This window comes from Diplotaxodon limnothrissa, linkage group LG19, assembly GCF_057381915.1.
Source record: "Diplotaxodon limnothrissa isolate DT_005_m linkage group LG19, D_limnothrissa_male_GT1.1, whole genome shotgun sequence".
Taxonomy (NCBI): domain Eukaryota; kingdom Metazoa; phylum Chordata; class Actinopteri; order Cichliformes; family Cichlidae; genus Diplotaxodon; species Diplotaxodon limnothrissa.
Window position 1 is genome coordinate 11331403 of NC_140614.1, and position 20523 is coordinate 11351925.

Below are 20523 nucleotides of genomic sequence, written 5' to 3' on the forward strand. Positions count from 1 at the left end.
AGTTTGAACTGGTTGATTTGTCAGATATATGAACTCTAGCTTCCGGTGTCCGACTGAGATGCGCCGATGCGGCCGAACTGTTCTGGGGAAGAAACTCAATGATGAGTCACAGGTTGTGTCTGCCGGCACAGATTTTATTCCAAACCTGTCAGAGCACCGCGTCTCAGAGTTTAGGAAGTCTGAAACAGTCTGTCTCTCAGCCATGTGAGCTACAACAATGGACGAGTCTCCCGAACAGCTTTTTCCATCATGAAAGAAACATCTGAAAGGACTCACAAAGTCTCCCGCTAATCTTTGAGCTGTTCATTTATTAAACCACAGAGCTTTCATTCTCATGTGACGGACTTACAGGAAAAGTTCCTGCAGAGACCGGTCCCGAGTTTCTCTGAATTCTCACTGGACACAGACTTTGGAGGAACCAGTGTTGGACTCCACCATCATCAACAGCCCGCAGGAGGATTTGGGACCTCTGCCACCTCTCGACCTCAGCGTCACCTGATCCTCGTGATGCTGACGCGAGGAGATGATGTCATTAAAGCATGAGTGCAGACGCTAAACTGACTGAGAGCTTCATCCAGTGATGTGTCCTGCAACGCAACGATGACAAGGTTGACGTCTTCATGCTGTCATGCTTTACAAAGAACAGGAAGTTACAGCACTGTGCAAAAGTCTTGGGCCACCACTTATTGTTTATGAGAGCAGGACTCTTGTCATTTTTGAAGTGCTCATGAGCAACAGTTCTGCTTTCTGAAGCGTTTTCTTTGAGTTCAGTCCTTCTGCCCAATCATCATCATTAACTAACACTGACCTAACTTTGTTACCAGCAGCCTGTCACACAAACACTTGTTCCTGTTTCTTTAGCCGACTCTAAAACAGTATTTTTGTACCAACAAGGTGATTCCTAAAGAGCAGTTAGCTGATGATCCGTCTTTAAGAACGAGAGGAACAAGCAGAAACCTGACAGAGGGCCTGAGAGATGATCTGGATTGATCAGACATGATCTCAGTGAGAAACGACTGTCAGGAAGCCAGTCTGAATGAAGGGAAAGGCTAAGGTATGAACATGACATAAGAACTGGACCGAAGAGCAGAGGAACAGGTCTGACGGAGAGCTGGATCCACATCCTGGTCCGTATGTACGAGGAGGTCCAGCAGTGAGCGTGTGCAGCTGTCTGTGATGCGTTGAGTGGTTTTGGCATTTCTTTGCTTCCGTACTTCACGTGTCCGTGTTCCTTCTGTTTGTGCTCATGTACCAGTGATGGTTTAGCACAGGGGTGGGGAGCTCCAGGTTCTGTAGGTTTTAGATGTGTCCTGGTTTAAATGGATAAAGGACCTCCTCAGCATGTCCTGAAGTTCTCCAGAGGCCTGGTGATGGTGTGCTGACCCAGGGTGAGATTAAAACCTGCAGGACTCCGGCCCTTGAGTTAACAGCGTTTTACTCTAACATGGAGTTTGTAGTGATTGATGATTTTTTGCCTCTGACGGTGTCCATGTGGTGCTTTTTGTTTTCCTGCAGGAGCCAATCAGCGAGCAGAACTTTGACGCCTACGTCACCACTCTGACGGACATGTACACAAACCAGGAGCAGTACCAGAGCCCCGAGAACAAAGCACTGTTGGAAAACATCAAGCAAGCCGTCCAAGGGATCCAGGTGTAATCAACCAATCAGCAAAGGGAGACTTTTTGTTCCCGCCGCAGGTGTGGGCGGCGAATCAGAATCCACGTACAAACAGGCAGCGATGGTTTGATCTCCTCGGTCCGGCGCACTAAAGTGTTATATATTCTAAATTCTGTTCTCTGAAAAAATTGCGAGGCTCTAAGTGTAGGAAGAGCTTTTCGTTCTCTCTTTTCTTTCTGGGTCTCGCTGTGAGGGAGAGAATCGGTTTTTGAGGACATTCACATTTTGTACGTTTTCATATGAGCTCACATAGTGTCATGTATGTTTCTAGCTGCTCATGTATGCACATTTTTAGTGTATATTTCTGAACAGTAAGCTAACGCTAACGGAACGTGAGCTCTTTTTAACGCGTGGCCACGAAGCATTCGAGATGGAAAAAAAGGTGGACGGTGGAAGCGAAACGCAGCGATGGAGGAGGATTTTTCTCCTGTGGACGATTCTGGACTTTTCAATGTTTTTTTCCTCCTCCTTCTTCTTCTTCGTCTTCTTCTTCTTCTTGCGTGTAGATTGTTCCAGAACAAGAACTGGCTTTGCGGATCGCTTTATTTTCTGCCAATGCTCGAGAAAAGTTTGTGCTTTGTTTTAAAGAAAAGACGTGCAGCTGCAGGTGGGGGCATTTTTAAAATCGGTGCTGTAAACGAACCCGGAGAGGAAACTGACCTGATGTTTGTATGAATGTATGTATGAACAGTTCTATTGGAAACATCATTACACGGAAACCCGATGGTGGAAATCCCGTTACCTAGGAGAGCCAATTGAGTCCTAGGGGAACGCGTCATGTTCACATGCTCATCGTTAATTAGTAGAAAAGACCTACAGAGAGCTCTCTGCTATCAAATCTGCTCAATTTGGAGACTCGTGTGGGAAACGTCTCTGCAATATCAGAACTATGGTTTCTAGCAGGGAGGCGATGCAATCTGCAAAGGAAAAACGTTGGTTGGGTATATGCAATCTCTTGTTTATAAGCATAGCGGGGTAACAGGAATCTTTTTAATATAGCCTGTAATGTAAAATATTGATTTTTATACAAATCTTTTAATACAAAAAGTCTTTTTAAAAAAGGAGGAGGGAACCTGGACGTGGAGTTTTAGGAGCAGAAGTATATGAGTTCCACTTTTTTTCTGTACGACTTTGCACAGGGACACCTTCGTTTCCATGTTTTGATGTTCTTACAGAAGCTAAAAGCAGTACCCGAGAGCCTGAAGCGAGGGTTTCCGAGGGTTTTGTAAAGAGTATTTATAGAGTATGACAGCGGGACTTACAGGGTCACTGTCCCCACTTATGTGCCAGTAGACTATTTGCACTTGTCCTTGAAGATATTATCCTTGCGTACGGCGGCGTGCAATTTCCCAGGTGACCTCTCTGGCACACGATCGGATTTCGTACCACTGAGAGAGGAAGAACAGGGACTTGGTTCAAACCATAGCAGTTAGCTGTAGGCTACTATCGAGTGTAAAAACATTCAGCCATTTTTGCTCTGTTTTAGGAAGATGAAGTTATCCCCCGCAGCACTTTATATCTAATCACTGTACAAATGGTTAAATAGTCAATCAGTTCGAGGTTTGAATAAAAAATAATGGGGCCACGCCGCTGTGCGCGCCCCTCCCTTCTCCTAGTCGTCCTAGTCGTTAGCGCTCACGTTCAGGATTTGCCTTCTCGAGAGCGAATGCCAACGGTGCTCGTCGTCGTTCACCTGACCGAATCTCATCTATTGTACTTTACCGTCCTCTGTCGGGACTCTGCTTCCCATCATCCATGACTGCGTATGCCTTTTTCCACAGCATCGTGTCTGCAGCTTTTTGCCAATATAGTAACGCTTCAGTAGAGTAATAGCTAGTACCAGTTTTTGAATTAATTCTCATTACCAGTGAACATGGAGGAGGGACTTTAAAGCACAAACCGGCTGCTCATCTGACGTTGGGACATAAATAACAAGCCTGAAAAAGAGTATCTGTGACTATCTATAGGGAACGCAAAGAGGTCGTCGCATATTTAGAACCTTTCATAGAAACTATTGTGAATTCATCAGAGTTTATTATTTAGTCGGAGCCAGCTGATTTAGTTGGAGGTTGAGTTCAGTGACCATCAACAAAGACAGGATTTTGTATAAACTATTGTGCTCTCTGTGGAACTGAAGTTTGATTTATTTTTGTACTACACAGCATGGATTTGTTGACATTTTAATTTTGCTATAAATGTGTGAGATCACAAGTTGCTGTGATATTTCATTTATAAATTGTGAACTTTGTACAATTTTTGTCATGCTGGATGTTGACACATCTTAAACTCAGAATAAAGACAAATGTGTTGCCAGAGACCTGGAAACTATTTCTTTGTGTTCTTCGTGTGACGCTGCAGCACTTCGACGGGTTACAGCTCGCGACGGGCGTCAGGAAATGATGTCGTAAACTTTATGAATAAAGTTGAATCATCTCCTGTGTGTTTTCACCACAGGTTGTTGTTTTTGTTTCTAGACCATATCTGGACACGCTAGCTTCACACAGACACACATACCTGCTAATCAGTGCTCAGTAACATCCATCCATCCATCCATCCATCCATCCATCTTCATCCGCTTTATCTGGGGCCGGGTCACGGAGGCAGCAGCCCAAGCAGAGAAGCCCAGACCGTCCTACTCCCCAGCCACCTCCTCCAGTTTATCCAGGGGAACACCAAGGCGTTCCCAGACCAGCCGAGAGATATAATCTCTCCAGCGTGTCCTGGGTCTGCCCCGGGGCCTGGAACACCTCACCTAGGAGGCATCCTTGTCAGATGCCCGAACCACCTCAGCTGGCTCCTTTCGATGTGGAGCAGCAGCAGCTCTACTCTGAGCCCCTCCCGGATGGCTGAACTTCTCACCCTATCCCTAAGGGAGAGGCCAGCCACCCTTCAGAGGAAGCTCATTTCTGCCGCTCGTTCTTTCGCTACCCACAGCTCGTGGCCATAGGTGAGGGTAGGGATGTAGATCAACCGGTAAATTGAGAGCTTCGCTTTTACGCTCAGCTCCCTCTTCTCCACGACGGACCGGTGCAGCGTCCGTTTGGAGGTGCTGATCTTCATTCCCGCTGCTTCACACTCGGCTGCAAACCGTTCCAGTGTGAGCTGGAGGCCCTCACCCAATGAAGCCAACAGAACCACATCATCCGCGAAAAGCAGAGAAGAGATTCTGAGGCCACCTAAGTGAAAGCCCTCCGCAACTTGGCTGGGTACTCTGAACTGCCACTCGGCGCATAAGCGCAGATGACAGTCAGGACCCGTTCCCCGACCCTAAGGCGCAGGGAACAAACCCTCTCATTCACCGGGAAGAACCCCAGCGTACCGGCAGCAAGCCGAGGGGATATTAGAATACCCACCCCAGCCCGCCGCCTCTCACCAGGGGCAACTCCAGACTGAGACAGAGTCCAGCCCCTCTCCAGGAGACTGGTTCCAGAGCCCAAGCCATGCGTAGAGGTGAGCCCGACTGTATCTAGCCGGAACCTCTCAACCTCACGCACTAACTCAGGCTCCTTCCCCACCAGAGAGGTGACATTCCATGGTCAGTAACATCCAATTAAAATCCAAGAATGTCACCAAAGCTGAAACTGAGACCTCATGAATGGTCTGTTAGTACAGTGACCTCACAGCAGCCGTGTTATTGGTCAGATGATGTCATTAAAAATGCGCTGAAAGGCTCCAACAACACAAACACGTTCAAGAGGTCCAGTTCAGGGACTCCAGTTAGCTCAGGTGAAACCTAACAGAGAGCTGCTTGTTTCTCTGTCCACCTGTCAGTCAGAAGCCACACCCCTAATAATGCAAACAGGTAGGTTATAACAGTCTCCCCCCCATACAGGTGTTATGAAGTGGAAATTATCTGTAGGTACCAAAGCAATGTGTTTAAGTTTTAACATGGGAGTCTGTGTGGACCGACTCACTGTCGGCTTCGTTGTTCAGGTTTATTTCAGCTGTGTTTTATTGATATAACACCGGCTCATATCAGCTATCGTCTGAGAATGCTTTATCTTGTGAGATGACCCCAACAATCTGAGCAGCACTTGGCAACAGTGGGAAAGAAGAACTCCCTTTTAACAGGAAGTGACTTCCGACAGAAGCAGACGTCTGCTTTGGTGTGTAATCACAGTGAAAAGATGTGAGACAGGTGCATCATGGGAAGTCCCCAGCAGCCTGAGCCTGTAGCATCGCAGCTAGTTCAAACGTATTTCCAGTACAAACTGGAAGCTGGTTCCACAGAAGAGGGGCCTGAAAACTGAAGGCTCTGCCTCCCATTCTACTTTTAAATACTCTAGGAACAACAAGTAGGCCTGCAGTGTGAGAGCGAAGTGCTCCAATAGGGTGATATGGTACTACAAGGTCATTAAGATAAGGCGACCCCTCCTCTGAGGGGGCAGTCCAACCAGCTAAATATAGTGTTTACTCTATTATTTTATACTTTATGCTCTACCTCATGAATCTCCATTTTTTACCTACCCTAACTTTCATGCTTGTTTTTTTTTCTTATTTATCTTATGTCTAAATTTTATTTATGTATTTTTATATTGTACTGTTTCTACTGTTCTGTGCTATTGTAAGGTGACCTTGAGGGTCTTTTAAAGGTGCTATAAATAAAATGGATTAATATTATTATTTAGCGTAAATAATCATAACGTTTATCTTTGAATTTTAACATTTGTTTAGTAATATGTATGTTTGTTTTTGAACAGTCCCCTTTTTACTACACTGTAATGTGTAAATATTGCATTGATTTATTGCTAAATTTCAGCTGCTGGCCACACCCACCTGTCTGGGGTGTACCTCACCTGTTGCCCTATGATAGCTAAGACAGGCCCCCATGACTCTGAGCTGGGGCAGAAGAAGTGATGGATGGATGATATCCATACTACGGGCTACTTTAGGACCTTGATTTGATAGTTTGAGGTAGCATGATCACATGACAGTTATTACTGTTAGACATACTTTTAGGAAACTATCTCTTTTTTTTGTTGTTGTTTTTTGACCATCACGTATCCAGGTGAATCATTCATGCAGTAATTTTGCCTTTTATTACTACTTACCTGCTGAGGAGCCAGCTGAGTTGGGTCAGGTGTTCTGGTGTGACCCACCAGGAGGAGGACCCGGGGTCGACCCAGGACAGACACCTGACTGTTCCCCCCGATAAGTTTGGTTGGGAGAGGGAGGTCTGGGCTTCTGCGCTTCATCTGCTTCCCAAAGACTTGACCCTGGATAAGTGGAGATGGGTGGATGGATAATTTGGCTCCTGTGCTCCTGTCAGCCTGCAGCTGACAGTGAGGGCTGTTTCAAACTGTCACAGTAAATTGAGTTTCATTGTTTCACATTAGCTGCAGGCTAATAGCTCCACCTGACAGTTCGGACTGGATAAGACTGGCTGCCCCTCAGAAACATAAAGTGTGATTGTCAGGCTGGTGGGGCTTCTTTACTGGAGATAAACATGTTAGCAGAAAGGATCAGAAGTCTGATGTGGAACTCAGCTGTCTTCAGTGTTTCATCTTTGCAGTTGAAACCTGATCAGTGTTTCTGGACTCACAGACACGTTTGTTTTAATGTTTGATGGGAAGTTCACGGAGCCCGGAGAAACCATGCTCCTGCTGCGAGGTTATTCTAGAGACTGAAACTGGACTGGAACTAAACCGAGGCGTTTCACTTCCAGGAAATAAAAAGCAAAGGAAACTTTTGAAACAAAAAAGAGGAAATTCAAACACAAGCTATCGATTTTCTAGAAATAAAGGTCTGATGTTGCTGTGAAGTCGTGCCGCCACATCCTTCATGGCTCGTGTCTCCGAGTCTCTGAACTCTGGGAGCGACGGCCCTGCGGTTTGTTGCTGCTGTAAGTGAAGCTGGTCTGGGAGTTCTTCTCCAGCTCCTTGGCCAGGTTGGAGCTGGTGGCGACACTGTGCTTGTAACCAAACTGTGGAAATAATGATTGGTCATGTTTTAGCCAAACTCTGGGTTTAGTTAAAAAGTGGGCAGACAGAAGGCATGATGGGACGAGTCAAGGAAAAAATGATACTGTAGGTACATTTACGAGGTGCATGAGCAATTCTAAGTTACCCTTAACTTCAGGTGTTTTACAGGAAAAGAGACACAAATTCTTCTGTAACAGGTTTTAGGTACTCTGTAATTTCCTGGTAATTTAACCAAAAAAACAACAACATATCATATGTATGCTGTACTTTTTTCATCACGGGGCTTATTATGAAGCATCTGAACCTTGTCTAACTTCTGGGTATTTTACAGGTAAGGAGACGCAAAGCAGTAAAATTACTTACACTATAATTTGTGTCTCTTTGGCTGGAAACCACAGAAAAGATAGTACTACATAAAATTACTTATACACTTAAATCACAGTATTTCTTTGTTTCCTGTACAAACCTGAACTATACCTCCTTTTTCTAGTGCACACTTGTTAAAGTATTTGTTGGTAAATATAATTATACTGTCATTTCAGATGAAATAAGTTGACGTTTTAATTACAGGGGAAGTACGCCCTCAGTCGCAGGCTTTAAGGTCCTGAAGGACCCTCCACGTCGTCTTCTTACTGTGGAATTTTGTTTGAGTTGCCACTAAATAAGAAACGAAGAATGAAGGACAGTAAAACTGAAACTAATAAAAACGGAACAGAAAAAACACTGATTAGAAAGAAAAGTAATAAAGCTGTTCGGCTGTAGGAGCACAGAGATCACTGCACAGACACTGAGCTCATTATTAGGAACTTTAGTCACGTTTAATATGAACATGCATAATTTGGAAGAGCGGATTTATGAGTGGAAATCAGAAAATAATTAATATTAGCTCAATAAAAACACATTTAAAACACCCGTAATAATAACTGAAGATAGTGACGTCATTACTTGCTGGTATGTGCTGTAATTCGTGAATTTTCCAGCAGATGTCAACAAAGCCAAACGTTTAACCTGTGGCTGCTTCACTGTGCCGATAACACAAAGATGAATAGAAATAATGGAAATGACATGAATGTGTCGTTTATGGTTGACAGAGCGGGTGTCCACTAACTGTGGACAGATTCAACGCCATATTTTCAATCATAACTATAATTAATATCATAAAATAAAATGTTCCTTTACCATCATCATCATTTCAGCCTCGGGAGTGGACGTCCCAGTTCAAACCAGGAAGAAAAACCCTGAGAGCCCGTCTGACTCTACAGGCCTCAGTCAGCAGGTTAAAGGTCAAAGTTCATGACAGTACAATGAGAAAAACTGACCCTGCAGGAGAACGCCTTTTCCTTTAGTAAGAACATGGCAGCACAGCCTGGGTTTGCAAAGCTGCACCAGAACAACATCCTTTGGACTGATGAGACCCGAGTGGAGACTTTTGTCCAGAAGATCAGCAGCAGAGAAGTGTAGACAACACCTGACCTGCTGCCTTGTTGTTCGTGTTTCCTCTGCAGCTCTGTGTGTGCATGTTGTACAAATACAGTTATGATTATGAATGACTGTCTCCACATGCTGAAGTCTTTTCGTGCACACAGTGTTGGTTTAAAAAGTTACTACAATATAAAAGTTACTACAATATAAAAGTTGCTGGAACATAAAAGTTGCTACAATATAAAAGTTGCTACAACAAAAGTTGCTACAATATAAAAGTTGCTACAACAGAAGTTGCAGGGATGTTGGAGCCGTGAGCTCGCTGAGCGATGGTACTGCTGCATATGATCTCCTTTAGAAGAAAGCGGGAGGACTGTGTGTGTATCCGGCTGTAAACATGTTTGTTTCTGCTGTGAAGTTCTAACATGCGAGTGCACGGGGCGGACTCCCTGCTGCCCCTGCCGGTGGGCAGAGAAACTGCAGCTTTGTCCTGCTCAGAATCATTGGTCGGTGAAACTTCAGAAAGTTTCCTTCATTGTTTCAGGAGCTCCGCTCAGAGAAGGACAGCCGGGCTGCGAGCTTCCAGCCTGCGTGTGTGTGTGTGCTGCCTCTCCTCCTCCTCTCTGAGTGTGTGTCTGTGTGTGTGAGGGGGCAGCTGGTCGCTCGGCTCTGCTCGGTTAGAAATGGCGCTGCGGGCTGCGCTGCTCTCCTCTCTGCTGCTGCTCTGCGCGGTTCGGCGGTTCGGCCTGTGCTGTCCGAGCCGCTGCCTGTGTTTCCGGACCACGGTGAGATGTATGCATCTGAACCTGGAGACGGTGCCGGCGGTCTCTCCGCAGACCACCATCCTGTGAGTACTTTCTCCCGGCGGAGAGCGGCTCGATCCGCAAGCCTGCGGAGGGGGAGGCCCGAGACACGGTCCGAGTTAGTGTTAGTGAGGGTGGAGGGGGACGTGTGCACACCGAGCCGTGCTGCTGCAGGTTCTGGGGATCAGAGAGTGCAGGAGAGGCGCTTTTAGGGTCTCCGAGCTGGAGAAGAGGAAATCTTTCAGGGCACCGCAGGCTGAGCTCAGGAGGAATCCGATGGATCCACCTTAAAAGTCGATCTGTGAGGTCACAGGAAGCCTGCAGGTCTTTGAAAGAGGTCCAACCAAGCTGGTATGAAGCTGAAGTTAGATTCTGGGGCTTGTGTCCCCCTAAACTGTCCCAGCTGGTGTTTTAGGGACACATCAGCAGATCCTGGTGTTGCTTTTTGCTTCTTGTGTGTTTGCATTTGTACACCGGAGCCAATCAGGGGTCTCGCACCGTTTGTGTTCTTCATATTTGTCCCAGCGACGTTTCCAAAAACTGCAGTTATGTGATTTATAGTTTTTCTGAGTAGAACAGCTCTGACGCTTTGTTCACTGTAAATATAAAATAAATATGAGAAAGATAAACACAGTGAGGGTGGGGGTCAGCTGATGTCCGGGTGGGTGTGGTCGTTTTCTAGCTGTGACGTCAAAGATCTTTGCTTCAGTTTTTTTATTGAAAATGTAAATATGTGAGTTATAGATGTGATTATTCTGCTGTGCTTTCATTCTGGGCTTTGTTGAGGCCTGAGCTCGTATCTGACGCTGAGCCCGACCTTCAGGCCGGGTAGGAAGGTTTGGGTCAGAGTATTGGGCTAAAAAGTCCTCTGGGGGGGGCGTTCCCTCCCCAGCTGTTCCCTGCCCAGCTGTTCCCTGCCCAGCTGTTCTGTGAGAGTTCAGTTCTTCCTTGTTTATTGTTTATTGATTGTTTATTTATTTGTTTATAATCATGGTCTCTGCATGCACCTGAATCAGACGTTTTGCCATACCGAGCAGCTCCTCGCTGTTCGGTTGAGGACAGCCGTCCCTCAGCCCGAGTGTGGAGAAGAAGAGCCACGCTGGAAGCAGACTGCACATCGGGAGCACGGACGTTTTTCCACGCTCTGACGGCCATTGTGACCGGGCATCAGGAAACAGGTGGTCTCAGAATCTCTGCATCAAGCACGACTGTCTTACAGCCTCAGCAAGGAGCACAACATCTGATGGAGCGTCCGAGGAGAAGAAACCACAGAAGAAGGATGGAGAGGGCGGAGAGACAAAGACTTGAGAGAGTTTCAGCGAGTGAGGGGGCGCAAACTCTCCCTCTGCTTTTAAAACGGAAGCCTCGCCTCGCACATCTGGATCTGCTCGCTTTGGCGTGTTTGGAGGAGAACCACTGATGCTGTCACGATGCTGCGTCTGCGTGCGGCGCCTCGTGGCGTTTCAGAGACACGTTAGAGCGGCGAGGATGAGTAAAAGAAAGATGAAGACGATTGTGAGCGGCAGCGCTGCTGCCCTTCCTCGTGTTGGCTCGTTTCTCCACAGTGAGCTCTGACCCTGTGGCGGGCCTCGTCAGCACCGACTCCCAGCCTGGGTCAGCTGACCTCTCCCAAACCGAGGCCCTCACGCCCACAGCGTCCTCGCCGTGGCGTAGTGCGTCTCAGTGACCTCCCCTTCCTTCTCTGATTGTCTTTGGAACTTTTTGTTGTTCATGTTTTTCTTCCTCTGCCATGAAAGGACGGAAATTCTCCGGCATGCGCTGGTCAGCATGTCGTAGCGGCTCGGCTCAGCGGGAGAACACACAGCTCCACATCTGTCCGTCCCAAACATGTGGCCCCTTTGTCTTTAAGCGGGCACGTCATACGCCGCACTATAAATAGCTTCATCCAGGACAAAGGGGGCAACTCAGCCAGGCGTGCCAGAATTAGCCGTTCCCTGCCCGTCAGCCCTCGGCGGCGGCGCTGCCCACATACCCCAGAGGAGGATGGAGGTGGATGTGTGTGGCCACAGATGAAAGGCCTGTTCAAGCGCTGATCTCAGCCTGCTGGTCGAGGTGTAAATGCATCTTCAATGCTCAGCACCGGTCATCGTCACCGCTGCGTGTGAGGCGACGAGCCCTTCATCTGAAACTCTTTCACAGTTTCTACCGTGAGCTGTGAGGTGGTTTCAGGACGAGCTCGCAGCTGCTGCAGATTCTTTCTGACCTCCGTCTGTGGCTCCACAGGAACGGCCCCCGAGTCCAGCTGGCGGCGTGCCGTGGGAGGAATTTAAAGTGATAATATCACAGAGGTGGGAGATGATGCTTCACGTCAGCCCGTGTCTGTCCTGCTAAACCTTTACTACCTTGGTATTACAGCTCTGTTCAGATATTTGTGATTAAAGTCGAAACAGCACACGTGCTGTTCACGTGTTTATGTGAGTGACTGTTAGAGATGATGTCGCTCTCCACGAGTTCCTCCCAGCACCGATTGGTCTGCTTGGTGTGAAGGTGTGGGCTCAGCTGGAGGATGATGATGTTAGAGTCACAGAAGCTGAAGTTGATGATGTCATGTAAATATCAGGCAGAGCTGACTTTGTTTGTTTAGGCCCGCCTGATTCGATGATGTCACAGCCACGTCAGAGCGTGCAGCGCTGTTTTTTGCATACTTGTCACATTTAAATGTTAATATTAGACAAAGATAACTGAGATAAATACAAAGTGCTGATTTCCTTTATGAAGAGGAAAGATGATCTCTGTGTGAAATGTCTTGTTGAATCTGGGTCACGACACAAAGACCGTCCTGGTTTTGTGCCCGCAGCGTTCCTGTTTGGCTCTCGGGCCTCCACACATGGAGGTTTGTGTGTATTTGTCAGCTGTGTCCTCTGTGGACGCCTGTTTGAGACTCACGGTCTCTGCACATCTTCTCAGGGATTTGCAGCAGTGGGACGAATGGTCCTGTTTTGCCAACATGGGGTATAAACTGGTTGTTTTCGGTATTAGTGGCTCACACAGGGATGTGCGCTGTGAGTCAGCTCGGCGTGCATTCGTGTCACGGGGCTGAGACACTGGTAGTGTCCTCTCCCCAAACGGCCCGATATCTGCCTGCGTGACGGGCAGCGGCGCGGCCGCTGGAATGTGCTGTAGTCAGGGTTTGTGGGGCTCGGTGTCGGCAGCACAGTGGAATGCAGAGCCAGAAATCCCCACAGCTTTGCTCGCTCAGGCCGACCGGCCGAGATACAAACCAACTCCTTGGGTCTCGTGTCGGGGCACAAACCTGCAGTCGCTGAGGGTTTAACCTCGCCTCTCACCGCGCTGCAGGACTCCGCCCTTAAACTTAGAAAGCAGTTTTGAACTTCCTGTTATTATTGGAGTTTGTTTTTACTGGATTTTTGGTTAATTTGAACAAACATTTGCACAGCCGGGCTCTCCGCTGGGCCCCCACCTGCAGCCACGCGATTCATCAGTGGGTCCGTATGGTGCACGTCTGTGATTGGCTGTTTTGGAACACGCAGGCTGATTGTGGATTGTGTGGGGAGCGTGTCGGTCAGTGCACGTGTGCACAGACGTCTCGTCAGGCTGAAGGATGTGTTTTACTCCCAGCTTTAGTTCTCTGCAGGGAGCTGTAACTGTAATCACATTACATCTTTTTGTAACTACACAAACCAACATGCCAAACATGGCAGCTCACATGTTGTGACAGGTCACATTCTTGTTTTTGTGACTGGAGTCTGAAGGCTGCAGTGATTCTTTCAGGTATTTAAAATCATGGGGGCGTGGCCTCCTGCTACAGGTAACGCATGCATAGAGGCTGAACTCAACATCCAGCCTTACGCGGGATGTTTTCCAGATAAATGTCACGGCCATGTTTGGAGCTCCTGCTCTGCGAGGAGGCCGTTATGTACTCGTTTAACTCTGTGATTCGTACAGGCCCGGCAGCCCCTGGCAGCTCGGCATGCAAAGCCGAAGAGCCCGTCGAGCATGGTGAGGCGCACACGTGGCCCTCAGATGCTGGAGGAGCTGGGAGGCAGCCAGCTCCGCTCGCCGTCCGGCTCACGCCACATTCATAGAAACCTGAAATCCTCCCAGCTCAGCGTCAGAGCTTTAAAGAGGCGAACAGAAAATAAAAAGCCAGCAGGTCTGCGAGTCGGTGCCAGACGAGCTGCAGGTTGCTTGAGTGACCTGATCTGGGGTCAGATTACAGGTGCGTGCAGCAGCTGCGGGGCAGACGCCGCACTTTCACACAGGACCGGTTGCTTTTGTCTGGGTTTGTGTGCCCACCAAGTCCTGCATGATAATTGGCTTTGCCTCGTGTTTGTGATCTGGACGCCGGCCACGTCGGCCCCGTTCACACCGCTCGGCTTCTGCTCCTGCAGCTGATGTGCAGCCAGACGGGCGAGAACGTCGGAGGCTCACATTTACTCACCTGTGTGGCTCAGCGGCTTCACCTGGCTGCAGTGCCAGACCTCCACCTGCTGCAGGCCCTGGTCTCATGTGTTCGTGGTCTTTGTGAAGCTGTGAACTGATTTCCTTTCTTCGCAGGAACACCGTGCTTCACTTCCTGCGTGTCTTTGACTGTTTACATGTCAAACGGATCACAGCAAACACAATGACTTCCTGTTACTGTGGCAGAGAACTGTGAGTCGCATTATCGTGGAAATGATTCACAAATCTCAAAGAAAAATTCTGATTAGTCCATGAAACTGGCTCGGTTTCCATACCAACCCATCCAGGGTCACCACAGACCTGCTGGAGGTCATCCCAGCATCTCCTCTGATTACTGAGCGCGCTCAGAATGAACCGAGCAGAGCCGACGATGGTCATGGTCAGAGGAGCGACTTTCAGAGACTTGTCAGAGGACGGGTGGCTGGATGAACATATCAGCTGCAGTGATTGGCCGAGTCGGTGTTTCTGCCTCGTTCCTGCTGTTTTGCTCGTTAGTCGTTCCCTCAGAGTTGGTGTGATGTGAGGGGACAGGCTGTGTGCAGTGTAGCATACATGGATCTGTTTGAGTGTTTCAGGTCGTTTGATGGAAGCAAACTTAGAAGTTCAGCAGTGGATGAGATCAGGATTTGCCTCCCTGCACTTGTGTTTGTGTACCTGAGTGTCTGAGTGAGCCTCTGTGTGGGAAATGCCGATCTTTTTCCACGCCTCCCTGCCTTTGCTCCCATTGTTGTTCATTTCCCTTTATCTGTGACCTGGGACGCCGTTCTCAGACTTGCTGTTGTGTGGGAGTTAGCCTTGCTGTCTGCCGGTTCCTCGAGGCGTGGGACCGTAATGGCTGTTATCTGACTCATTAAATCAGCTCTGCCACAAATAGCATTAAAATGCTGCGTGTGGATTTTGGGCCGGCCTGCAGCGCTGCGTGGACGTGCATGTCTACAAACACTGTTTACTGAGCGTGCTCCGCACTGTAATTTCCCCCTTTATGGACTGACTCACTCGCCTCCCCTGCTTTTCTCCGGTTTCTCCTCTTTCTAAACTATCGAGCGGCTCCAGAGACCGCCGTGCTCCTCGGGCGAGTTATTACATCCTGTTTGATTGTGTTGAGACAATTGAGGTTTTTGCTTTCGTGCTTGCAGAAGCAGCGTCGACGTGCACGTTGCAAAGCTGCCTCCTCTCTCCGAGCGGGGATTAGACGTGGTTGTGGTTATGATGGATGGGCAGCGTCGGGCTTTGGCGCTCACGAGGGTTTCATTAACAGACCTGCAGACAGAACGAGCTCTGACACAAACACACGATCCAGCTGTAGGACAGCCAGCTTTCAGTCTGTCTCCTCCCGCTGCATTGGAGCGCTTGTCGGGGCCTCGGGGCTGATTTCACCGCCTCCCGTCCTTCTAGGACATTCTGGTCAGCTGAGCCTCGACAGCTGATGCTTTAAACACACCCGCAGACAAAGCTCTGCTGACCTTATTTAGCCTTCTCCACAAAGAGCCGCAGTCATGCCAGCCATGAAAGCGGCACACACTCGCACTGAGCCAGAATAACACAGCCACCGAGCAGGGTTAATCCGGTCCAGTTAACGACCTCACAGCCATCGGCAGCTCTGAGGGCGGGGTCGCATGTACGATATGGGCTTTTCAGACCTCCTAACAGAAGTTCATTATAAGGAGAGCTGCCTGATCCAGCACGTAGCCCCCCCTCCTCCTCGTCCTCACAGCTGGGGGCGGTGTAGGCGCGACGGCCTCGGCGTGTCTGGACAGAGCGCTCTGTGGGTACCGTACCTGCTCTTTCCTCGTGGACCCTCACGGCTCTGTCTTTGAGCTGCAGAGCAAACCTTTGGTTTGAGACTATGCCTGTCCTCAAGTCTCCGTTACATTTACTCTCACATGCATCACAGCACAACAGCAGCAGGTGTTTGATTAGACTAGAGGTGATGGTCTAATATTCACACATTAACTATAAAAGAATAATTTCTGGGATTATTAGACGTGGTATATTTCCTCATGTCTGCCCTGGTAGGATGTAAAGCAGCGCTCAGCCCTCATTAAACAGCAGAGATGGAGGATGCTGCAAACAGTCAGGTGTAGTTCAGTTAAAGACGGGAGGTCCTGCACCCGGCCCGGTCCCAGCTCTCTGGAGCGGGTCCTTTAAATATTGGCACGAAGGAATTTGTGAACAGGAATGCTGACAGGAGCCTTCAGTTTACCCAGAATGCACCCTGTGTAGATTTCTTCAGTGGAACTGATCAGATTTCAGGTGTAAGCTTTTGGATTTTCAAGTTTTTGGATTTCATAGGATGAGTCTTTAGAGTTGGGGGGGCTGTCGGGCTCTCAGCAGCCGGATGTCTGTCAGTTTGGGTCTGAATGACCCAGATGACTTCCTCTGCCAGGTCGGCGGATACGAAGAATGCTGGGAGCTCTGCCGGGGGAGGAGTTCTTCTAGAGGAGGAGGAGCGTTGATATTTTCCTGTCTCGACTCTCAGCTCCGTGACGATTCGGCCTCGTGGATCCGTCCTGACGCTCGTGTCTCTGTGGCGCTGAAAGAACATCACAGCTCAGATGTCTCAGAGCCAAAGACACAACGTTCAGATTTCACCAAGCTGGAGGAGCGGCGTGTTTTCAGCTCGTCGCACCGACGGCACGCTCGCTCTTATTAAGGCTGATTAGTGCCTGAGCTCATTACGAAGCCTTCTGCTTGTTATCTTTGGGGCTGATGTGCTTTAAATCGGTCCTCGTGATTAAAGCTCGATAAGAGCATTCCTGCCACATGAGTAAGACGCCCAGACATGCCTCAGGATGAGAGCGTGGCGGCTCTGCGCTGGACTTTATGGTCCCTGTTCAGCTTTTATCCAGTACTTACATCCTGCTCTCCTGCATGTTTTATTAATGAAGCACAGCTTTGCATTCATAGGTTTGCTGATTTTGAGCCTTCATAGAAGTGCTGCTTATTCATTTAGCTTTTTATTGATCGATTGATTTTCCTCCTGCATTTTCTCTGATCGTCATTTGGCAAAACTCATTATTAAAAGCAGCATTTAAAACAAAGATAAAGGTCGTTATTATTATTGATCTTTATTCATGCCAGTGCATTATTATTTATTCAATTATTCAGTGAAATAAATGAATGAATAAAGTCCAAGCAGACAAAATAATTAATAATAATAATAATTAATAAAGCAGGAAATAATTATTTCCATTTTATTTGTTTCTGTATTTATTAACTTATTTTACACAGATGCATAAAAAGAAAAATAAATGACACACAAATAAATGAAATGAGTGATATTATGTAATTTCTGGATCAGTTTCGTGCTATGCACATGAATTAACAGACGTTTACACTCAGGTCCATAAACACTTGGACAGACTTGGTTCTGTCTCAGTGAATTTGAATGAAACAGCTCAGATTCAGCTTTAATTCATTTGTTTACAAATGTGAGGATCACATGTTTAACAGTTCCTTCATCTCAGGGGCTCAAAAGTAATCTGACAACTTAAATAAGTAAAAATGCCTCTGCTGGCACTGACAGCCGAGTCTTGAACTCGTGGGCATCAGCAGGTTTCCTCTCTGTCTGAACTCAAGTCAAGTGGCTTTATTGTCATTCAGCCATGTGCAGGTGTACAGTGAGACCGTGGTGCTACATATGACAGACAGTCAACACGGGACTACATAACCTGCAAAAATGGCAAAAAAACTAAACGAAGACGGCGCGACAGAAATGTGCAAAATGTGCTGTTTAGATGTTTTATGGTCCAGTCTTGTCTTTTTAATAGAAATCTCCCAGAACAAACTGGTCTGAATGGATAAATAAATGTTATGCTCGGCTCGTGTTCCTGATTATGAACATGCTTTCTTCTATTTTCAGAGACCTGAGGTTCAACAAAATCAAGGATTTACAGCCGGGTTCCTTCAGGCGACTAAAGAACCTCAACACCCTGTAAGTGTTCTCCAGCCAGACGCACGAGCTCAGCGTGACGACGGAGCTGAAAGGTTCATGCTGACAGTCATGCCTCGTTCTGCTGCTTTCGCACGCGTGCAGGTCGGCTCGAGGAATTGAACGTCTCACCTGAGCTCGCTTTGCACCTCTGACCTGCTGCGGCTCTTTGCTAAGCTAACACAGTACAGGCACTGACACTGAAGCAGTTTGTTTGTTTCCCCTCAGCCTTCTCAACAACAATCACATCCGGAGGATCCCCAGGGGGGCGTTCGAAGACCTGGAAAACCTCAAATATCTGTGAGTTCAGCCGTCACTTCCTGTGTTTGCTGTGTCAGACTGTTCTCAGAAGCTTTTCGCTCAGTCAGCAGAAAGGCGCTCGTGCTGGAACAAGCCTCGCCGGGCGCTTCAGAAGCCGTGGACGGCTGAGGCTGCGTTGCGGAAATTGTGCGAATGAAAGGCCTCCTTTTGTCTGATCCTCTGTACTTATGTGTCTGGACGCGGTGACCTGCAGGCGTGTGAAGCCTCGGGCTTGGCTTTGTGAGTCACGCGCGCGATCATCCCGCGGCCTCAGCTGAGCTCGCAGCCGAGAGCTCAACTCGACTGTCAGCGCCAAACATCGGAAACTTAACGCCATCTTTAGTTCCCCTGCTCTGATCCCAGATCAGCCCCGCTGACCGCTCTTTAGTCATGGAGATGATGGAGCCCAAGTGACCTGAAACATGTAGAAACCAAACGTCCCTGATCCCCCCCCACCCCACCCCACAGCCGTTTCTACTCAGTAAGCCAGAGAGCAAACATACACATTCCTGAAATACATGCCCCCCTCCACACACACACACACACACACACGCTCACACACACACACACACACACAGACACACGCTCACACACACACAAACACTCACACACGCGCTCACACTCACAAACGCTCACATACACAGACACACACTTTCATGTTGTAATGAAATCCTCAGCTGCTTTGATTACAGAGCTCACTTTAAAGCACAGTGGAGGTGAAGAACTGACCCTTTGAAGATGCCCCCCCCCCACACACACACACACACACACACACACACACACACACACACACACTCTTCTCACCTCTTCACTTCCTTACAACCGTACAGCACCTCCCCCCAGCACTCCTCTTTATTTAGTCCTTCTTCAGCTCCGTCCTGTAAGCTCTCTCTTTAGTGCTTCATTTTGTTTTCTTTATTATGCATATGTGGAGAACCTTTGGAGAACCTGTGGAGTCCGGTCCCGACTCAGCAGCTTGTAGCTCCTCCTTCAGCAGCAGTAACCTGCAGTGATCGGTCTGTGTCATCACTGTGGGCGGGCTTTGGGCCGCTCTTCTTCAGGTCGTGCAACCCTACGCTGCCATGTTGTTTTAGAGAGAGTCTGAGGTCTGACCTCAGGGTGAATTTTTATGGGACGTCCACTCCTGAGAGGATTGTGAGTTAACACAGCAAGACCTGCAAACTGCCAAAACCTGTGCTTTCATAGAGGAGCTCATGCTGATGATGATGATGACTGTAGAGGTTGGTGCGCACCTCGATAGTTGGCTGTGTCAGTAGGTAGCGAGGTGCTTGGAGGGGGAGGTAGTGTGTTGTCCACTTTAGTGTTTAGGAGGCGTTTTACTGCTTCGTGCAGCAGAGCAAAGCTGAGTGCAGAGAACAGAGGGGGGGCAGCAGGGTGGGCCCTCATTCTTCCCCACAATCATGTTGTGCTATTAAACTCATGAGGCAACCGCGCACGCTCCCACCGCCGCCGCACTGCCAGCGGTCGTTACACAGCGATGTAACACGTGCTCATTAGCTGTTAGCATAACCAGGACTGTGAGTCTGACAGGCTACTGGTCCTCCCCTCTGTCCTCCACACTGTGTCTTCCTCTCTGTGTCCTCCCCTCTGTGTCCTCCACACTGTGTCTTCCTCTCTGTGTCCTCCCCTCTGTGTCCTCCACACTGTGTCTTCCTCTCTGTGTCCTCCTCTCTGTGTCCTCCCCTCTGTGTCCTTTCTTCTGTGTCCTCCACACTGTGTCCTCCCCTCTGTATCCTCCCTTCTGTCCTCCTCTGGCCCCTCCCCCTGGCCCCTCCCCCCTGTGTGGGCGTGAGCAGCTCTGATTGGGACAGAAAGCAGATCTGAGTTCTGACGAAGTCCTCACCGAGATTATGGGCTGAGATGGCGTTCCCATGAATCCTCCCGTAAATTCCAGTGAAGATTGAAGGTTTTCCTGCGGGAGAAAAAATTCTTCCTGATTTTATTACTGTGATAAACTCAGCTGTCGAGCTAAAGGGAGCAGCCGGGCTGTGGTTCTGCTTCATTT

At 48.4% G+C, this 20523-nt stretch overlaps 2 protein-coding genes across 2 annotated transcripts in view; both read left to right on the top strand.

Annotated features, from left to right (window-relative positions):
* myt1lb (myelin transcription factor 1-like, b) overlaps nt 1-1656 on the top strand; it is a 78175-nt gene extending 76519 nt beyond the window's left edge. The window contains exon 24 of the mRNA XM_085343552.1: nt 1516-1656. Within this exon, the coding sequence (XP_085199678.1) occupies nt 1516-1656 (141 nt within the window). The remainder of the gene's footprint in view (nt 1-1515) is intronic.
* A 7875-nt stretch (nt 1657-9531) lies between these two features.
* pxdn (peroxidasin) overlaps nt 9532-20523 on the top strand; it is a 35113-nt gene continuing 24121 nt past the window's right edge. The window contains exons 1-3 of the mRNA XM_085342566.1: nt 9532-9867; nt 18129-18200; nt 18426-18497. Coding sequence (XP_085198692.1) covers nt 9704-9867; nt 18129-18200; nt 18426-18497 — 308 coding nt within the window. The 5' untranslated portion in view covers nt 9532-9703. The remainder of the gene's footprint in view (nt 9868-18128; nt 18201-18425; nt 18498-20523) is intronic.